Below are 22,008 nucleotides of genomic sequence, written 5' to 3'. Positions count from 1 at the left end.
TATTGACTTTTAACTAACATTCAGTACTTAAACATCCATTTTAGTAGCAACAGCATGCTCTGGAACTTTGCACTGCTATTCCTAAATGCCATTACCTGTACTACTTACTCTTCATTCAAAATAATTAAAGAAATCTATGGCACTCAGCAGATGCCTTAACATGAGTTTTAAGAGACTAGAAGATTATATTCCACGGTTTCATACACTTTAGTAATAAATTTTAATATCACGATATTGATATGACAACCTACCAGGACACTGCAGAGAGAACACTGCTTCTTTCTTTCATAAGGGGTCAGCTTGGGAGCATAATCAGTATTTGCATGTCGCCCACTACTTAACTCAGCAGCTTTTTCTTTTCTTTGTTCAATCTGTTCCATGTGCCTTCGAATGCTTTCATCATGCTGCAGATCAAATCAAAGTCAAGAAATTCAAATAGTATTCAAATCATACTAAAGAAGTTTTCCAGTAAAGCTTAGAAATAATAGGGGAAGGTCTTACTTCAATGCTAACTTGCACACTAAAAACACAGGTTTACGCAAAGCCCTCTAATATCTCCGACATTCAAGGTAATGTTTCCTAAAGTATGCTCTATGGACAGTTATAGACGTTTTGTGGGAGAGGTTCCACAGTCAAATAAATTTGGAAAATAGTAAGTTAAAGCTAAGCAAGTTTTTAACATACAACTTCACAGGGGCTCTAGTATGCTGTTGTGCTCTGACTCAATAAGCTTAGTTATCAATAGGCTAATTTCATAAATTAGTTGTCCACACACACTTTCGAGAAGTATTTCCTGGAACACATAATGAGAAATGCTGACCTGTGGGTAAAACCCACACCTAGCCACATAGTAAAGCTTATTACTACATAAACCTCTACTTAGCCCCGTTCCCTTTCCAGTTGTTTTTCACCTGTAGGAACTATTCCAGAGAATTTCTTTAACCATTTACTAATCCAATTATTTAAGTACAGGATGACCAAAACTTTTTTCATTAATTTTATAATATAACAGAAATATAAAAATGATAATTTTATCAAATTTATTCAATAATTTTTCTGTGTATGATACATCTTAAAATATTCGATACACAGCACAATGTTACAATCTAGACAGTAGTATCTAGTCTCTTTCCAAATTCTTTTTGCATTGTCATCTTTCTTTGAACAACACACTTTGTGCAGTTGTGTTGGCCTTTCCTTTTTTTTCTGAGGGTGGTATAATTCCAATAAAATGTCTACCCACTAAATGTAATGGTAAAGATTATTGATGATGAACATCCTGGTTGGCCTTTTGCTATCATGTATTTTTCAATTATTTGGTCTACTAAACCTAATCTAAATTATAAATGATTTTTTGAACCCCCTGGTTTTGAATAAATAACAAACAAATTCCATATTGTTTGGTCCAGAAGGTGCATAAATACAATATTTTTTCCTTCCTTTTTGATTACAGAAATAACTTGTTAGATGTTGGTCAATTCTGTCAACATCAATCATTGACTACTACTGGAATTTTTTTAGTTTTGTTTCTTCTTTCAAGTCTACCATTTCTGTATTATGAACAGCTGACAATAAGGAGTTTGCCTTTTTTGTCTTTCCATTTCATCACACAGATTTTTCCTCTCTCATATGCTAATATTTCTCCCTTTTCAGTTTTTTCTTTTGCAGATTTTTTGGCATTTTCTTCCTATTCAATGTCAGTGTCCCAAACATGTCCGTTTTATATTGTAAAAGAGTATCAGTGAGTTCTGGAAAAGTATAAAAATTATATCTAATGTACTCACGTAAGAGTTTTTATAGATGGTAGCACAAAAATTAGAGGTTATTTTTCACAAATAAACACAAGTTAGTAAATTAAAATAACCAGAACTTATTATTAATCGCACTAGAAACACACATCAAAGGTGAATACAATATTCTAAATTTAAAAAGTATGCAAAAAACAGTCAATATAAAACAGGCATATGAGTGTATCTTGTGCAAATAAGAACTGACTGGTGAAAATGACACCTGCCCAACCGAGGCTTGTGATAGGCAGTATGTAAACATACATGTGGCCTGAGCTATGCTTGGGGTGAACTGTTAAGCGTTTAAAAGCTGTTCAGATTTATGCCACCACTCCTGGAGTAGAATCCACTCACCACCCATTCTTCTGTCCATTCAACTCAACCTTCTTTTAACATGAGCTTAGGAATTACTCCCTAAAAGTATTTCCCTGAACTCTAGCACCACTAATGTAGGACTGTGTCCTCCTCCCCTTTCAAAGCATTCCATGTACACTTCTATCTGTATGGAAATTATCTGCTGAGCATCTGAGTCTCACATTACGAGTTTCCTGAGAACTGGAATCACACATTACTCATTCATAAGTATCTGCTGCATCATAATTAAATGAATGCTAATTTCCTAGGACTACATAAATAGTAAAATATGATCTATTTTAAGTCAACATGTAAATAATTGTGATATAATGCAAATATTCATATGCTAGTGCTCCCTACATCTTGTAGTAATTGTAAAAATTTTCTAGAAAATATCAATTTATCAAGGTAGGTGCAATGGTATATGCCTATAATCCCAGCACTGTGGAATGCTGAGGCAGGAGGATCCCAAGTTCAAGCCCAGTTTAGGTAACTTAAGGAGACCCTGGCTCAAAACAAAAAAAGAGAATGTAGCTCAGTATGAGGCCCTGGGTTCAATCCCCAGTATTGCCACACACACAAAAAAATCAATTTATCGTAATCTTCCAATCTACAACTGTGCAATTCATACACATATAAAAATGAGTATATATAAGAAACATCTTTTAGTGTATTTCATGAATAATCGATAATGCAAAATAGGAAGAAAAGGTCCAAAGGGGTAGGGGTAGTGGGAGCCACAGGGGAAAGGAAAGAAGGGAAAGGAAAAATGATGAGAAATGGAAAAAATGGAAATAAAGTCTTTGTAAATAGGGAAGGGTGGAGGGGGTGAAAGGAGGGCTAGGAATGGGGAAAAAATAAGAAACAAGATGCATTATGTAAAGGTACAATTCCCAATGAGAAATGTAATTGCGTTGTATACCTACAATGTACAAATAAAAGAATTTAATTTAAAAAAAAAAGAAACATCTTTTAGTGTATTTCAAAATGATTAAAATTTACGAATATCAGAAGCCTAGGAGTAATGTCTTTAAGTCATTTATCAATATCCAGAAATGTTAAGCTTCCTTTAATTTTTTTCCACAATGACCCTTACAACCTTACCAAACTAACTCCAGAGCTGAGTTTGAATCACAGCCCAATCATAGAAGATTTGTATCTAAAGATTAATAGAAATTAATTCAATTTTTGTTCGATATGTACAATTTTAATATCATGCTCCATTGCAAGCTCCAAAACTCCTAATTTAGAATACATGATATCTGTACCTTGAGCTGAATTTTTTTCTGTAGCTCTTCCATAGCTTCCTGCTGAGCGGCTGTGAGTGCTGCCAATCGTTCTTCCCTGTCTCTGTAAGAAGAGAGTCAACTGCTTAGAGCAATACATCACATGAAATTTAAAAATACAATTAGGACCCAAAGGCTCATATATTCTAAAGGCTCACTATTTAAAAAAAATTCTAAGTGTCTACTATGTCTCAGGTTTATTGTTCATTAAATATTTGGGAACACTAGAATTTTGTCTTTGTTTTGTTTTTTGGTGTTGTCACAACAGAGATTATTAGCTATGAAAATGGGTGTCTAGACCCAAGCAGATTTAAATATCAGCTCTGGGACTGTCATTTAAATATGGCATTTTAGGGCTGGGGATTTAGCTCAGTGGTTTTGCCTCCTGCTGCACAAGCACAAGGACCGAAGTTCAATCCCCGTAAAAAAAATGGCATTTTAGTTTCTCTGGTGTGAGAAACTGAAGGTGTAAATAAGAATCAAAATGTATAATAGATAATGTGAAACAGGAAGAAAAGATCTACAGGGGAAGAGTAGGGGAAAGGAAAGAAGGGAAAGAAAAAAATATGAAAAGAAGAAAAATGGAAACAGTCTTTGTAAATAGGGAGGGGTGGAAGGGTTGAAGGGAGGGCAAGGAAATGGGGAAAAAATAAGAACTAAGATATATTATGTAAAGGTACAAATTCCTAATGATGAATGTCATCATATTGTATAGCTAAAATGTACCAAAAAGCTTAATGAAAAACAAACACACAAACAAACAAAAGACACATTCACTGAAGGCCAACATTATAAAAGGAGAGAGACTACCACTCCCATGTAGGATAAACAGCAGTGACTGATATTCTAAATAGGTATCAATCACCTAGTTGGGGGACCAAGATCTTCTAGGAAAGATACCTGACCCACTCCTTACCACCAAAAATCCTTGCTCATTTCTTGTATGCTTGCTATGTGACTTGTTTCCCCACTGGATCCCCATTTAATCAATATTACCTAAACAACTATATTTGTCATAATCTTATTGGTTTTCATAGTTTTGTCCACCTTGTAATCTCACTGGATCAGTATGACCTAAGTGACTGTACTTGTAATCTTACTAGTTGACTACAGTTTTGTCCCACCTTCAACCCACCTCAACTCATGGCTTTGTCCCATAAAACACCTTTGAGAAGTTGGGTGAGCAGGCAACTCATTTTCTGGTCCCCTTTCTGTCTCTCTTAGACAGAAGCTATCTTTCTCTCAATAAATTTTTCCTACTCTTAAAAATAAATAAATAAATAAATAAATAAGGCATTTTGAAAATATACATTTATTTTCATTCCCTTGGAAAATACTACTAAAACTATGAGAAAAGAATAAAAAGGGCATAAACTCTCAAAGACAGAGAGAATAGGACAGGAAATGACAACATACGATGGACATCAATATTTCAGAAACTGAAAAGCAAATCTAAAAAACCTGAAATCTAGTCTGTCAAAGGGAGTAGCTAGAAAGGAAAGTAACTCTACCAGCAAAACTCCATAAAAACTCAGAAGCCAGAGAAACTACTCAAGAAAGAAGAAATAAATGTTGGGGATGGAAACAAGAAGACTGGAAAATTCTTAAAAGAACCTATAGCTGTCCTCCCCACAGTGAGGAGGCCGGGAGATGACTGCCAGAGGGGCGAACATGCAAGACCATGCATTCAAGACAACAAGGTGGAGGAGAGATGATACCATGAAAAGGAGGATTTTAAGTAAAGCTCTCCACACTGAAATCATCAAACAAGTAACACCCTTCCCCTTTGAGCACACAAAGCACTGGTAGCCAGGTTACTTCCCACTTCCCTAGACTTCCCTCAGGAATCTGTGAGGCTTAGGGCAGCCTCAGAGAAAAAGTAACAGAAAGACAGGCAAGGATCCTCTAAGTAAATGCCAATTTCCCACAGAGTGACCCAGTATTAAGTCAAGCCCCAAAATACGTTTGAAACTGCTGCTCCTAAAAAGGACAAGAGAAAAAAGGTGGGGAGAGACAGAGACAGGTTATAAACATCAGACATTTGAAGAGAATTTCTAACATGAAATCAAAGATCAAAACCACCACATAAAAATGATGCAAAAAAAGAAAAGTGTGCTGGGCGTGGTGGTACACACCTGTAATCCCAGCATTCAGAAGGCTGAGAAAGAAGGATTGCTGTGAGTTCAAGGCCAACCTGAGCTACATAATGAGTTCAAGTCTGAACCACATAGCAAGATCCTGTCTCAAAAATCAAAACAAAACAAAAGAGTAAGAAATCTAAGAAATTTTCAAAACAACTATAATTAACAACCTGAAGAAATAAGAAAATGTTATACCCATAAAACAAGATCAGGATGCTATTTATGAAAATGGAATAAAAAGAGAAAAAAATATTTATACATTTAAAATATATAAAGAGAAAAATTTAAAAATCATTAGATAAATTGAGAAAACTAAAATATTCTAGAAAGTAGAAAAATTCATGAAAGGAGAAAATAGAAGTGAAAGGATAAGAAAATTAGACTAAATTCAGGAGGTCCAACAACTACTAAAACTTTAAAAGTCTTTTTTTTTTTTGGTACCAGGGATCGAACTCGAGTCCTTGCGCTTGCGCAGCAGGCAGTGAAAACACTGAGCTAAATCCCCAGCCTTAAAAATCTTTATAAAAACATTTTTTAAAAAGGGCATGAGCTTCCAGGTTTTGAACACAGCTATCACCACAATTAATACAAACACAAAACACCTGGAACACCTGTTTCTGAAGAACCATAAACATTTAAAATTGACTTCTCAACAGCAACAGTAGAAGCTAGAAGCCAACTAATGCCTTCCAAATTCTGAGGGGAAATGATTGCCAACCAAGTATTTTGTCCCTGATCAAGTAGAAGGTGGAATAAAACACTTTCATGTCATTTTCACTGCCTCAAAAAGAAGACCCAGGAATGGTTTCTCTGTTAGCTACTCGAGAATATGTTCCAGCAAAAGCAGACTTTATTCAGAAAAAAGGAGAAATGAAGCCAGAGCCAACCAGTTCAACACAGGAGGAAGGTGAAAATAAGTTCTGAGATAACAACATTCCAATGGACCTAAAGGATCAATCCAAACTGAAGCCAAATGACACATGTATCCAAGAAAAAGTTTAAGTAATTCTGACAGAATTACTAACAAATTCAAATATGTTCGAATTGTTGGTTTCCTTTGGATGTTTGTAAATGATTCAGTGACTGGGGCATAGGAAACAAAACAAAACACAAGGCAATCATTCCATTCAGAGACAACAAGAAGTCACAATATAAAGGAAAAGATAATTAGATTATCCTAAATAGCTCAGTTTTGGAAGTAAAGAGATTGCTGAAAACTGATCTAACCAAATCAAAAATGAAGGGGAATTTTGAGTGTAAAATGGGGATATGAGAGAAAATAATAACACCTCATCATTCTTAGAAAATCAAATGATTTCTGAATAGAAAATTCAAGAAACAACAATGTAAGTATGTTACTTAGAAATATGTAAGTAAATATCGGGCAATTTAGAAACAGATATCTTTAGCTTAATGAAGCTAAAGTAGTTTGCCTTACAGAATGTTAATTGTGGTAGAGAGATATGGGGCCTGGGAATGTTATTCTTTGCTATAAAACTGATACACTACTTAACTCTATACAAATTTTATTTTGATAAATATGTTTTTAATTTTAAAATATTAGTGGTAGGCCTTCTAACTATGGAGAAGGAAAGAGATCAGTGAATCCTTTTCCAAAAAAACAGGTATAAAACATAACAAAATTGTTTTAAAAAACTTCAAAGTTCTGAAATTCAACCAAAGACAAACAATAAATTAAGAAGCACTTACTGATGCAAAACTGCACAGTTGTTTAAATACATTGTCTAAAACTGTTTTCTAATAAAGAACTAAGAGACATATATAGAAATATGGCAGGCACAAGAAAAAGCTGAGGATGAAAATCTCTGAATGAAGTCCTATGTTGTTTTAGCAAACAAAGACAACTATATGGCTATAGAGTTCTTACAAATATGCTTAAATAATTAAATGAAAGTATGCCAGAACAATTAAAGAGAAAGATGACAACAATGATTCCACAGACATGGAATCTCAGTAGAGAAATAGAAGTAGTTTTAAAATAACAAACATAAAAAAAAAACCAACTTTCTAGTAAAAGGAACCAGACCCCTAAAAAAATGGCTGATCCAAGGGCTGGCCAGGGAAAATATAAGATGAATCTGGAATATGTGTACATCAGAAAGAAAGAAAACACTCAAAACAAAACAAACAAAAAGGTGAAGTTAATCAAAAGAACCAAATAAAAGAGTTCCCAATGTCCAAATATGAAACAATCTGGCAAACAAATAATATTGTGCGAGATTACTACTTAAGAGTATGAAATAAATATAACTGAATCCATAATGATACTGTCTTTTAAAAAGCTAACAAACAAATAAACAGAGAAGTGCTGTGGCTGTCCCACAGGTTCACGCTGGAGGCCTGGTCTCTGGTGGAGCAATGCTGGGGAGTGGTGCCCAAAAGGTATCGAAGTAGTGCTCAGAAGACCCTGGTTAGTTCTAAAAGAACAAGCTGGGTGTTCCTTTTGCCCCAGCTTTCTGTCTTAACATGTGACCACTTCTCACATCCACTCCACCATGATGCCAGCCACCATGGCGTGATGCAGCCAGGGAGGGGCTAGGCTGGAGCTGGCACCATGCTCTTTGGAGCCCCCTCTAAAACTGTGAGCTAAAGACCTCTCTTCTCCACGCATCCCTCAGTCTCAGGTATTTTGGATTCCATTTGTTTCCCAGGTTGGGATTCCATCATGTTCCTCAGATCCTTTATTTTTTTATCTGTGTCCTCTCTAGAGATTTATTAATCATGTCTTGCACCATGAGCAAAATCTTTGCTGTTATCTGAGTAATTATTTCTGATTTCATTTTTCCCAGATCCTCTTTTGTTGCCAGTTCAGAGAGTCCAGATGGTTGACTATCATATTGTTCCATCTCGTTTCCCTTTGGGGTTGCTGTAGGTGATCTGGAAGTCTTTTTTTGAGGCTTGTTTATGTGTCTTCTCATTTCCACGGGGTGGGGGGGGCGCGGGGGCGCTGGGGGTGTGCTTCTGGCACCCACGCAGCTCACCTTCTCTGCCCTAGGAGCTTGGGATGGCAGTGGGGGAGCTTCCTTCTGGGTTCTGGGACCGCCTCAGCTTCTCTGCCCTAGGAGCCTGGGATGGCAGCAGGGGAGCTTCCTTCCAGGTGCTGGAACTGGCTGAGCTTCTCTGCCCTAGGAGCCTGGGATGGAGGTGGGGAGCTTCCTTCCAGGTGCTGGGACCAGCTCACCTTCTCTGCCCTAGGAGCCTGGGATGGAGGCGGGGAGCTTCCTTCTGGGTGCTGGGACCAGCTGAGCTTCTCTGCCCTAGGAGCCTCGGGTATTTTGTTATAGTAATGAAAATGTTCAATACAGGAAGAATAAACAAATGTCTTACACAGAAGAATTCCAAGTAATATATACAGTTACTTTTCTCAAGGAGAGGAAGAATAACTCTTATCCTTCCATTTGGGGCTACACAATTAGTGGCCTGCTTCTAAAGAAGACAGTACAAAGAAATTTTAAATGTAATCTGGCCAACAGACCTCAGCTAAGTAATCAAAATTAATTTCACTGCCCCTTGTTACCTTTCTACTATGTGGGTGCCACAAACTGTTTCTCCTCTGTGGTGCTTGTTTGCCATCCTTGCCTTGGAGCCAGCTGATTATGGACTGAAACCTCTACAAACTCCAGTTTTGCTCTGCCACACACTCTAGAAGTGATATGCTTCCTTGCAACAGCCCAAAAGCCACAAGACCAGTTGATCATGGATTTAAACATCTAAAAATATTTGTTAAGTTTTGTCCTATGGCCTAGAATACCATTTAATAAACATTACAGAGACCAATTCAGTACAATGTTGCTATGAAAATCTGCTTTTACAACTTTTGAAGGAAGTTGTAAGTGATTCCATTAGGTGATTCAGCTACTGTTGATGACTTGGATCATGTAAGCTAAAGAAGTTGTGACAATGAGATGGACCATGATATAACGGAAATACTGAAGACCTTGATTCAGATGAGAAAGAAAACAATAAAGCAAATAAATATTTGACCAGTCAAAATGCTACAAAATGGTCATATGTACTTGAACAATCCAACATTAGAACCTGGTTGGAAAATGTTATTAGGTTCTTGCCAGGAGTGAAACCTATTGGACAGAATGCCAACACTGAGATTCAATGGTGGAAATTGTAATGGATGATATACTACAACATGTTTTGAAATACACTAATAATGAAATATAAGAAAGCTTTCTATATGTGTCCATAATAATACTGATAAATATATTTATCATGAAACCTCACTCTCTGAACTAAAAGCTTTCATGACAGGACTTTATCATTCTAATCATCAGAATTTAAAGGATTTATGGGGAAGTGACAGTTGTGACACTGAGATTTTTAGAATAATAATGAAACTCAAGAGATTTGGTTTCCTTCAAAATTGCCTATGTTTTGATGATAAAAATACCCACCAAGAAAGAAAAAAATAATAATTTGGCTGCTATTCTCTCATTTGTTGAAAGCTTAGTTTCAAACTGTAAAGCATTTTATACAATGTGCAAATACATGACAATTTACACCTTGTATCATTTCATGATTGTTGAAGCTTTTGACAACATATGACAAATAAAACTTCCAAATATGGTATAGAATATATGCCCTGGTAGAACGGAAGACATTTTACACCTTGAATTTAGAAATTTATCCTGGAACTTAGCTACCAGGACTTTATTCATGCATTAATAAACTGTATGACATTGAGAACAGACTTGCTGCACCTATTTCAAAAAGTAACCAAATGTCACATTGACAATTGGTTCACTAGTTACCCATTGATGTTATATTTGCTAAAAGAACACCAGTTGACTGACATAGGAACTATTTGCAAGAACAAAGCAGAGATTCTTGAAAAAATGTTCCAAGTTCACAACAGAGAAATGTATAGTATAATCTTTAGATTTCAGAAAGGCATAACATTGGCCTCCTATATGGTGAAGAAAAACATAGTATTGATACTGTCCATACTATGATGACACCATGATGATAAGATTGATAGTGAAGCTGGGTATGGTGGTGCATGCCCTAATTCCAGCACTGTAAGGTTGAGACAGGAGGATCCTGTAAATTCAAGGTCAATCTGTGCTACATAGTGAGTTCAAGGCTGGCCTGGACAACATAGAGAGACTTTGTCTCAAAACAAAACAAAAAATGATTGATAGTGAACCCTCAACACAAATGAAGCCAGAAATGGTCACATTTTACAAAATGGAAGGTGGGCTAGATGTTGAGTTATGCAGCAACTATGATGTCACTTGAAACACAAAATGTTGGCCAATGATTGTATTTTACTCAATCCTAAACATGTCAGGCATAGTTTCATAGTTTACAAAAAAATAACAAGCACAAAATATCACAGAGAAATTTTCTTAGAGGATTGGACTGGAATTGATAAATGATCTATTACAACAGAGGAAAACAGTACGTATCTACCCAAAGAACTCTGCAAAAGAATTCTTGAGCAGCTCGGTGAACAGAGAGGTGAAACATCACAAGAACCTCCTGAGAAAACAGGAAGACAAGCAAGACCAAGTATGTCCTGCAGAAAAAGACAGAAAAACAAAACACATGTGCTATTAGTATAAGGGATACTTGTATATGGAACATGTTGTTTTCTTGTGTGAAAACTGCCTTAGGTGTGATAATTGAAGTAAAAGCTATTTTTTGGTAAAAAAAATTTATTTCACTGATAAGTCAGGTTGAGAGGATATAATTTGTGAAGAGTGGCACCTTAACTCTGGAGACTTCCTCAAAAAAGACTGTAGCCCCAGTCTAACCAGGAGAACAACATCAGGCAAATCCTCATTAGGTAAATTCTATAAAATATCTAACCATTACTCCTCAACACTGTTCTGTCATCAAAAGCACAGAAGGTCTGAGAAACTGTCATCCTCAGAGGACCCCAAAGAAAACGACAGTTGAATAAGACACAATGGCCTAGACAGACATGTACCCATTTAATAAAAACATGAATGTACAGGCAAGGATAAACATGAAGCCAGGCCTAGGTAAATCATATTCCAACTGGTAAAAGACTAGAAGAATTTCCTCAAGGCATGAAGAAAAAACAACTCACATGAAGGGAAAAACAGTAATATTAATGGCAGATTTTTCATCAGAAACAACTTTAAGTCAGAAATTTCAAAATACTTAAAAGAAAAACCAAGAACTTTATATCCAGCAAAACTATCATTCAAAATGAAAGCAAAACTAAAATATTTCCAGAAAAGCAAAAACCAAGGCAATTCACTGCAAGTCAAACTTCCTTACAGGAATACAAAAGAAGTCCATCTGGCTCAAATGAATAACAGAGGTAACTCAAATACATACACTAAAAAATGAAGTACATCAGAAATTGTAAGTATGTGGATAAATATAAAGGAATATATATATATATTTTTATTCTAGTTTCTTTTAAAAATATAGGACTCCATAAGAAATAACTGTAATATTGTATTATTCAGTTTATGACATAAGATGTGAGATAGGTGACAATAATAACATAGGGGTAAAGGACATTGAATTACACTGAACAAAGTCACTCTATTTTACCAAAATTAATTCAATTTTAACCTTAATTTTAATAAATCAAAAGGAATAATGTAATCCAAAGAGTAACCATTAAGCAAATATTTAAAACAATGCATTTTTAAAAAATTAAAGTGGAAATGATTCACTAAAAAGTACTGGTTTATTAAAAAACAAGGCAGTAAGGAAGGAAAAAAAGACTTGAAATAAATAACAATTATCAAATGGCAGACATAAATCCAACAAAATCAATAATTACATCAAGTGAGAATGTGCTAAACATTCCAATTAAAAGGCAGAAATTAGCAGACCAGATAGAAAAGGAAAATCCAACTAAATGTAGTCTGTAAGGGACATGTTTAAGAACCAAAAATACAAGCAGAATGAAAGGAAAGGGACATAAGATGTACTTTATAAATAGTAACTATGGTTATATTTATTCTTGTCTTTAAGGCAAGAAATCTTTTTTACAAACCAAAGAGGAACATTTCAAAGTAAAAGGATTATTCTCTCAGTGAGATATACAACAATTACAAAATTCACACTCTTAAAGAAGCATCAAACTACATGAAAACAAACACTGAAAACAGAAATATGAAATACACATTTCACCTTTTAAATATGGTGACTTCAACAATCTCTCAAGAGTTGAGAAAACTAAACCAAAAATTGGTTAAGTCACAAAGACGTGGCAACTAACTCTACTGAACTAATAGTTAGAAAGCAGCCCTTCACCAACAGCAAGAGACATATACTTTCCAAGGGCACAAAGAGTGCTCAAAGGAGAGTTCACATCCAAGGGTAGAAAAGAAGTCTCCATAAATTACACACTGAAACTATACAAAGTGTTGTTCTTCCACCACAAAAGATTCCATTAGAAAGCAACAATAGAAAAAAATGTGTGATATTCTCAAATAGTTGGAAATAAACACTTTTAAATAACCTACGAACCAAAGAAGAAATCCTAAGAAATACTAAAGTATCTTGAGTTGACCTATCAATTATGCCCAATAGCTTCCCAAAAGATTCCTTTCTGCTGAAGCTACCCAAAATCAGATTCTAGTTTTTCAAACAAATATTTTAAAATATCAAGTTTCTCACCCACCAGAAAATTTCAGAAGGTTTCCATTGTTAGTGTAATGTCATAATACCTAGGATTCAAAATGTGGTACATTTATGTTTTTGTGACTACTTCTAAAAAATAAATATGACATCAAATGTCTGTTTTTTAAGGCCTGATTTAAATATTTACTCAGTGTAAAATGCTCCTCAGGATCAAAATCCAGATAACAAATGAGGTACCTAGCTCTTTCCCGAGCTGCATCCTCACGGGCTTTTTCCTTCTCTTGCCTCTGCTGTTCAATCCGGGCTTCTTGCTCTTTCCTCTTCATCAACAATTCTTCTACACGGGCCTGCCGCTCTGCTTCTAGAGCTCTCTTGCGTTCCTGATGTTCAAAACATTTTAAAAGATATTAAAATTACATGCAAAATGTAAGTGATTAAAAGTGATAAACTTTCCACACTATTTAAATATTCAACTTTATATATTTATGGCTTACTACTGGATACACTGCATCTCTGAATTTAAACAAAAATCAATTAGCAATGATATCTTGTTTTCATGTATCAATTAGCAGCATTACACATAATTGTGAGAAGAAATACTATTTTAAGTAAATATTATGTTGCCACATGGTTCTGTGGGAATCTAATATGTATTTTCTGATTGATCATTTCAAAAACCCTATTAATAAACAGTTATAGAAATGCCTAAACATAATGAAAAGACTGTAGTTAACACATTTCATTTCCAAACTAAGCTTCCATCATGGAATTAAGTGAAGAAAGCTTCTGGGAAGGAGAAAGAAGCAACTTAATACAGCACTGTGGGTATGACAGTGGGCACTTGGCCAGGTTCCCTGGTTTTGTTTCCTGACCCCATTATTTATTAGCTAAGTGACTCCAGTAGAGGGAGTTACACTCTTTGTGCCTTAGTTTTCTGGAAGATAAATAACAGTAATACATATTTCTTAGGACTTTGTGAAGAACACATCAGATACTACATGGAAAGCACTTAGTACAGAGCCTGGCATGGAGTAAATTCTCAATAATTGGTCATTATCATGGCAGAAAACACTTCATCAAAATAGAGTAAGCTTTTAACATGAAATAAGTGTCTCGTGTATATTTCTGTCTAGAAGTACCTTGCTAATGCTCACTGTGTCACCAGCTGAACTGATACCTTTCTTTCAACCTGTTCTATTTTCCAGATAACACACAATCTGTCCCTTTCCCTCCCTGGTGATTAATGGAACATGCTGATCTAGGCTTTAGCACCTCCTACTTATATGGTCTTGTGAATGTCACTTTGCCTCAAAGAGCTTCAGTTGCCTATGAGGTCCTAAATTATTAATATACGTAACTACTCACCCTAGTATTTGCCCATAAGGGCTCAATAAAGGGCAGCAGAAAAAAACAATCAGGTAGTTTCTATTTAGGTAACACTTAAAGATAGAGTCAAACATTTCCAATAAATTACTGAGCTCACAATGGTAACTTCATCTCAATAGCCTCTACCTACCCTAGGGAAAAACCTCTGTAAAGTAGGAAGCCTAAAGGATAGATGAATCGTTCTCCCTCACTGTCCCCCCTCTCCTCCTCTCCCTGCCAAGGGGAGACTGGGAATTAGAGGGAATGCCCTGATTTCAAGGAGATATAGCTGGCATGATTCTTATAGCAGACTATAAGAAGTATACAATTAGATGTTAAATATATTCTTTAGTGTTTGGCATACTATTTATGAACTGGTTAAAGCTGCTTCTCTAGTAATCAAGAATATATGGAAACTTGTTTATTAGCAATACCAGATCTCAAAATCTCTTAAGACTGAAAACAATCAAATCTGATGCAGAAACTGTTCTTTTTTTTTCTTCTTAGGTTCTTTTATTGGTACATTTTAGGTATACAACATGTTTACATTTATCATTGGGTGTTTGTACCTGTACATGATGTATCTTGGTTTTAATTTTCTTTTCCCCCATTACCTGTGCGCCCTTCACCCCTAAACCCTTCCCTATTTACATATTTCATTTCCAATTTTTTTCTTTTCTCATAATTTTTCCTTTCCCTTCTTTCCTTTCCCCTTCCCCTCCCACTACCCCTACCCCTTGGACCTTTTCCTACTTCAAAGTATCAATTATTCATTATTAATCCTTTTAATCCTTATTTATACTTTCAGTTTCTCACACCAGAGAAACTATTCGGTATTTACACGTTTGTCCTATTTATTTCACTTAAGAGTATGGCCTCAATATGCACCCATTTAGCTATAAATGACTCTAGTTTCTCATTCTTTATGGCTGAGTAGTACTCCATTTTATAAAAAAAAAAAACCACATCTTTATCCAGCAAAAACTATTCTTAATTAAAGAAAATACAAACAAAAATATTTTTTCTTAGAGTCAAATTTGCTTAAAGTATGTCATTATGTCATATTTGATTAAAAACCAAGTGCTTAAAAATATTCTAAAAATATGAACAGGCAAAGAGAAATATATTATTATATAAAAATAACTCCATGTACAACGTACCCAAGTTGTAGGTTTGTAAATACTGTCTAATGTAAAGTTGTGACTTTTCAAGGACATAAAATCTAGCCTGACACTGTACCAATAAAAGTTAACTGAGGGCCAGGGATTTAGCTCAGTAGTTCCGGTGGCTGCTTTGCAAGCGCAAGGTCCTGAGTTCAATCCCCAGTACCAAAAAAAAAAAGTTAACGGAACTTCAAAAATTATCCAACACATTAATTTGTTTTCAATAAATGGAAAAGAAAATAAGTAGTTATATAGCTTTTGAGCAAAACTAGTAAATTTGGCTAGCATTTTCCAATGTAAAATGGTTCCCTAAAGATAGGAAACTTTTGGGCTGGGGATTTAGCTCAGTGGTTTCGCCATCTGCTGCGCAAGCGCAAGGACCCAAGTTTGATCCCTGGTACCAAAAGAAAAAAAGATAGGAAACTTTCTACCCCACAAAGCACCTTCCACAGGTCAATGATCCCCAAGTATGTATTTAATAAATAAAGCATAACTTTATATCTACAAATAAAGAACTTAAGTCAATACAAAGGGATTAGAAACATAACTAAGTCTTAACCCTACAGAACCTCTTAGATCCTCTACTTTGATAGCCAAGGATGTGCTCATGGGAGCCCAAGAAAGAATTTTTTTTCAACCTCTTCATTATATCTATGATTCAAAACTTAGGGCAAAAGGACTAAGTAGAATATTTAAGGAAATTGAGTTCAGATCTAATCAACCAAGACTAGACACAAACAATAATGGCAAATGGAGACTATATGATGGGAGCACTTAGTATTTCACTTATAAGAAACAAGGATCACAACTGCCTTTATGCTTGATATGTTTCAAAAATAGAAATAAAGTACAATCATCCCTTGGTACCACAGAGTATTGGTTCCAGGGTCCCCATAGATACCCAAATCCAGAGATGCTCAAGTCTCTCACAGAAAATGGTACTATATCTTCATATAATACCCTATCAAGATCCTCTCATGCACTTCTAATCTCTAGCTCACTTTCAATCTAACACAGTGTAACTGCTTGCTAATTAAACAAGCATATAAATAATTGCTACACTGCCCGCACCTTTTCAGGTGCCTAACTACACAGTAACAATAATGGGCAACAATATAACACTGTATATTTTCCATCTACCTTTGTTTAATCCAATGGTGCAGAACCTACAGCTGCTAGGGCTGAACATAGTGGAGTACCTTTGAAATTCTGTATTAGGTTAGGACCTTACTAATATTATTGTTATTTACAGAATGCTTGGTATTAGTACCTTATACAGCTAATAATGACTACACATTTAAAATTTTTTTAACAATACCAGTATATCTTAAATGCATGTAGACAGGTTTGAAATTTTTCATTGAAAATTATAGGATTTTTCTGATTTGTTTTGTTTTGTTGAGGATCTCATTCTCTAGTCCAGTGTGGCCTTGAACTCACTATGTAACCCCAACTAGCTTCAAACTGGTGATCTTTAGGCCTGGTGTGCACCAGTCTAGCAAATTTATACATTGTTTTTTAAAAAAGTAATTCTGAAGAGGGATAATAATTTAAAGAGTATTGGTGAAGACAAAAAAAATCCTCAATACTTTTAGTAAACTGATTTCCTTTAAGCTTTAATGTTCCAAATTATAAAGCAAGAATCATCATTTTTCAACTGAAGATAATTATTTAATTTAAAATGTGCAAAAGGTAGTAAAAGGAACCAGAGATATTCATTTAAAAATACACAACAAGCAGGCTAGGGATTTAGCTCAGTGGTGCCACTGCTTGCCTTGCAAGCACAAGGTCCAGAGTTCAATCCCCAGTACCCCCCCCCCAAAAAACACAACAGGGGGTCAGGGATTTACAGCAAGGTCCTGAGTTGGATCGCTGGTACTGAGGAAAAAAAAATACAACACTGCTTATATATTTCTCCCCTAAATCCAGAAAAGAAGTCACCTTTTCCAGAAAGCCTTCCCTGTCTCATCAACAGAACTAATACTCTCTGTCCTTAATGGTACTCTACTCTTTGTTCATCCTTCATTATACCCTTTTCTCATTAAATTCTAATTTATTATTTACCATTAAGTCAAGAATTGTCTTATTTGGCTCTGAACTATCATTACCTAATGGTTGCTGAAAAGTAACATACAATAAGAGACAAAAATAATGGTGAATTTATGGAAACTACTGTGTAATATAGTTAATAATTGTATTTTTATAAAACACATTTTTTTGTAACTATAAAAAAAATGATGAAGAGAGAAATTTAAAAATCTAAGGGCCGGGGATTTAGCTCAGTAGTGCCACCGCCTTAAGCGCAAGGTACTGAGTTTGATCCCAGGTACCAAAAAAAAAAATCTAAATACATTGTTTTATTTATTCATTTAAGGGTATAAATAGAGAATTATAAATGAAAAAAATGAAAAGTTTTGTTGCTCATGGAAGAGAAAAAGGCATGTAACCATTAATCATGTTATGTCAGCTTGAACGGATTAAGAAACACCTAGAAGATTAATAAAGCATAGTTCTGGGTGTATCTGTAAATGACTGACATGTAGGCCAGCAAACTGAGGCAGGGGAAGACCCACCCCAGTCAAGGGTGGCAGCAACCAACAGGCTTGTGACCTGGATGGAATAGAAAAGGGCAAGAAGGAAGTATGCCTGCTTCTAAAGAGCTCCAATCTTGTAATCCCCTTTGGACTTTGATTGCAAGGCAGACTGCACCAGTGACTCTACCATGAGCTTCTGGGCTTTCAACCTTGGGCTAGTGCTGTATCCCTGATCCCTCTTCTTCTGTGGCTTCTAACTTCTTGGGAGGAGCAGCACTGGCTCCACCTATTCTCCAGCGTGCAGACAGCTGCAGAAGACCATAATATTGATTATGCCCAAAGCGGGCTATAAAGAGTTAATCCCACAATTGGCTTATTTATAGAAGTGAGTCTGGGCCCACATGTTGAGATAGAGTAACTCACACCCAAATTCCATTCCCACAACTAAACCTTCAGACTAGAAGGAAAATGTTCTCATTACAATTATATAGTTTGTCTATTCTGCTAATTTGAGAATGCTTTTTCTTGTCCTTTATGAGCCTTGTTTCCATTAATTTCCATAGAAACCATACACTGCCTTTACCTCAATTGATTTCCAATAAAAGTCAGTGCCTGAGACTGTCCTAGGCCTTTGTTGGTTGCACCGGCATCCCACTTTCTCTCTCCTAGTTCTGTCTCTTAGTGTATTCTTTTTCTCAGGCCTGCGTCGCTCACTGGGCAGGTGGGTACTGTAACCTGACTACAGGGGTCTCTACCAGATGGCAACTGTGGACTCTCACACCTGCAACCCTACAGGCCTAGCTAATAAATCCCTTTGGATAAATACATATCTATTTTCTATCCATTAGAGAACCCTAACTAATACAAGGTAGTTCCTTTAATAGGGCCATTCTATATTTTTAAACACATGTTAGCTTAGCATTCACTGAAATAAGACATGGACTCAAATCAAACAGAGATCAGAGATGATTATGAAAATGCCTGTTAATGCCCACAAAAGTAATCAATAAACTTAAAATGCATTAACATTTTTAATTTCCTAAAATCACCAGTGACATGAAGCAGGAAATATTAATATCCCTAATTTCTAGCATAATGAAATTTCTCATGCTATCCCCACCTCTCCTTGTGACACTTCTTCCTGTCCCCTTGTGCGTGGAATTCATGCCCTCCCATGCTACATCTCAGCACAAATAAATATTAGCTACAACAGATACAGTAAGTCTGAATTTGTATTTAATATTGCAAATTTGTTCTCTACACCAAAAATGTTAGAACCTAAAAGTCTAAGGGCAAGAGGTTTTATTAAAGAAAATCTAAAATAGTTTATAAACAGAAATACAGTTTATGCCTTAACCTTTCTTCCCATCCTGAAAATGGCAGCTAACTTAGGATTTGCTGTAGAGTTGAAAAGTAACTTGTGATATTGGCCAGTAAATGACAGGTGTCCCTTGTCATAAGCAAAAAGATGAACCACTTCTTACAGCTACATATACTTGTCCAAAAACCATCTTTTTTTTTTTATTAGGAGAAGACAACCACATTCTTATTCAACCCAATTAGAAAAGAATAGATAATAATCTGTCAGTTCAGTCCTTCAGCTGGCTGGAGCTAGAGATTCTGTGACTGCCATCTACTGACAGAGGGACTGACAACTTTATCTGAGTGAGTAAACACTGTTTTCTGGCTGTCAGACTTTGTTTTCAAGCAGTCGTGTGTTAACCCATGCACAACAGGAACAGAGATGAGGTTATACTCCTTTGGATCCTCAGCACCTCACCAGAGCCTTGAACATGAGAGGTGCTCAGCAAATATTTGTGAAATCAAATCCTACCTGCACAGCTTCATCACGTGCTTGCTTTTCTACTTGTCTCCTCTGCCGCTCTTCCTGTAATTCATTAAGTCTCTGCTCATATTCCTTCAATTTTGATAAAACATCATGCCGTTTATTCTGGGCTTCCAGGGTATTTATAAAGGCAATTTCATTTACCTTCAATAAATACAAAGAAAGTAGGGTTCAAATCAAGTTAATTCTAGGGCACAGCACAAGAATAAGAACTTTAACAATGATTTTTTACTTGTTTTTTTTTTGGTACTGGGGGATCAAACTCAGGACCTTGCGCTTGCGAGGCAGGCAGCGGAACCACTGAGCTAAATTCCCGGCCCAACAATAATTTTAATATAAAATATAAACCAATGATATGGCAGAGAGGAAAAATGAATGACTTATGGGGTTTTCTTCCAATATGTACCTCAAAAATAAATCATAATCCAATATATTTAACAAATCCACAGGGTTTCATAAGAACTGACTTAGTAGCTGCCACAAAAAATAGTTTTAAGTCACAAAACAATTTAAGATTCTTACAAAGACTTAAAAGTTCTACTTTAAACAACTGTGATTTCAAATTACACAAACTACACTATAGTTAATTTAGATATGTTCATGTTAATTGAATGAGTTAGAGAGGATAAAAATTACAATAAACAACAAATCACTTTTTTGACACACAATAAATGAATGACAGTTAAATATAAGACACTGAACTGTATGCTGTATGCATCCTCCCACTCTCCTGTACTGATTCATAACAGCCAATTTCTGCTAGACCAGTGATGGCAAACCTTTGAGAGACAAGTGCCCAAACTGCAACCCAAAACCCACTTATTTATCACAAAGTGCCAACACTGCAATTAAACCAGAATGCTTAGGTTTTAATTTAGAAAAAACAACTCATACATTAGCATCTTTTGTCTTAAAAGAAAAATAAATAACACAAGTGCCACAGGTTCGCCACCGCTGTGCTAGACAATACAACTCTGAGGAATAAAGTAATGATAAGGTTCAAAGCATCAGTTGGGATTAAATCTTTTACTCTTGATAGCTAGAGGGAGAAAATGTCACAGTGAAAACAACATGGTGAAATAGGGAGGTGAACACTGGAGCTAACTCTGACAGAAGCAGAGACACCAGAAATCTGTGCTGGACAGTAAAATCTAGCTCAAGATAAATAACTTCACACAAAAAGATTTGAATATAGTTCTCATTCATCTTTCCCAATCTCTATACCACAAGCACAATTTTTATTTTATGAATAAAACATAGTTTCATAATCAAGGAATAGAATAACAATAGACATCACATTGTATTACTGTCTGCAAAGTAGTTACTCAGTACAAGACATAAACTAAAAAGATTTTTACAAAAAAGGAACAAACTGGTAATAAAACAAATTTTCTTTTCAAAAAACTAAACTTTTAGTATAAATGAAACAAATTAGTATACTGTATACTGAAATATTTTTTAAACAACAGAGTATATCATTTGAGAAGTATCTGAACTCTCCTTGCTTCCTATTTATTGCTTTTCTTTTTTGTTCTTTACACAAGCACAATTTTATAAGTAGATCAACCTTATAAGCATTTTTTAAACTCTGCTGAAAAAACACAATAATCAAGTACATTCAAGAAAAATTTATTCATACTATTAACAGAGATCACATACTAAGCATAAATCAAGATGAAAGAAAAAAGAATGAGACCTAATATACCAAGCAAATAAATAAAATTCAGACAAAGGAGAATATACAAAAGTGCAGGGGTTGGGGGGACTGGATTAAGAAGAAAATAAAACACTCAAAAAGGCAGAAAATCCTCTATGCAAGCTTTGTAACACTGAAGAAGTTAATAAGAACATGAATTTAAAGGGGGAAAGAGAAAAATGATAAAATAACAATGATAAAATAAATGGTGATTAGAGAGGTAAGGAACAA

At 35.4% G+C, this 22,008-nt stretch overlaps 1 protein-coding gene across 9 annotated transcripts in view; it reads right to left on the bottom strand.

The window, feature by feature from the left end:
• The window catches only part of Scaper (S-phase cyclin A associated protein in the ER), a 375,238-nt gene that overhangs the window by 255,718 nt on the left and 97,512 nt on the right, over positions 1–22,008 (bottom strand). For all 9 annotated transcript variants that reach the window (XM_004872072.3, XM_087210281.1, XM_087210282.1 and 6 more), the window contains 4 exons: positions 20,070–20,225; positions 13,411–13,553; positions 3,410–3,491; positions 252–404 (listed from right to left, as the gene is read on the bottom strand). In XM_004872072.3, the coding sequence (XP_004872129.1) occupies positions 252–404; positions 3,410–3,491; positions 13,411–13,553; positions 20,070–20,225 (534 nt within the window). The remainder of the gene's footprint in view (positions 1–251; positions 405–3,409; positions 3,492–13,410; positions 13,554–20,069; positions 20,226–22,008) is intronic.

This window comes from Heterocephalus glaber, unplaced genomic scaffold, assembly GCF_053883595.1.
Source record: "Heterocephalus glaber isolate CG9 unplaced genomic scaffold, H.glaber_assembly_v1.0 deba00001140, whole genome shotgun sequence".
Lineage (NCBI taxonomy): Eukaryota > Metazoa > Chordata > Mammalia > Rodentia > Bathyergidae > Heterocephalus > Heterocephalus glaber.
This window is presented reverse-complemented; position numbering and strand designations above follow the sequence as displayed.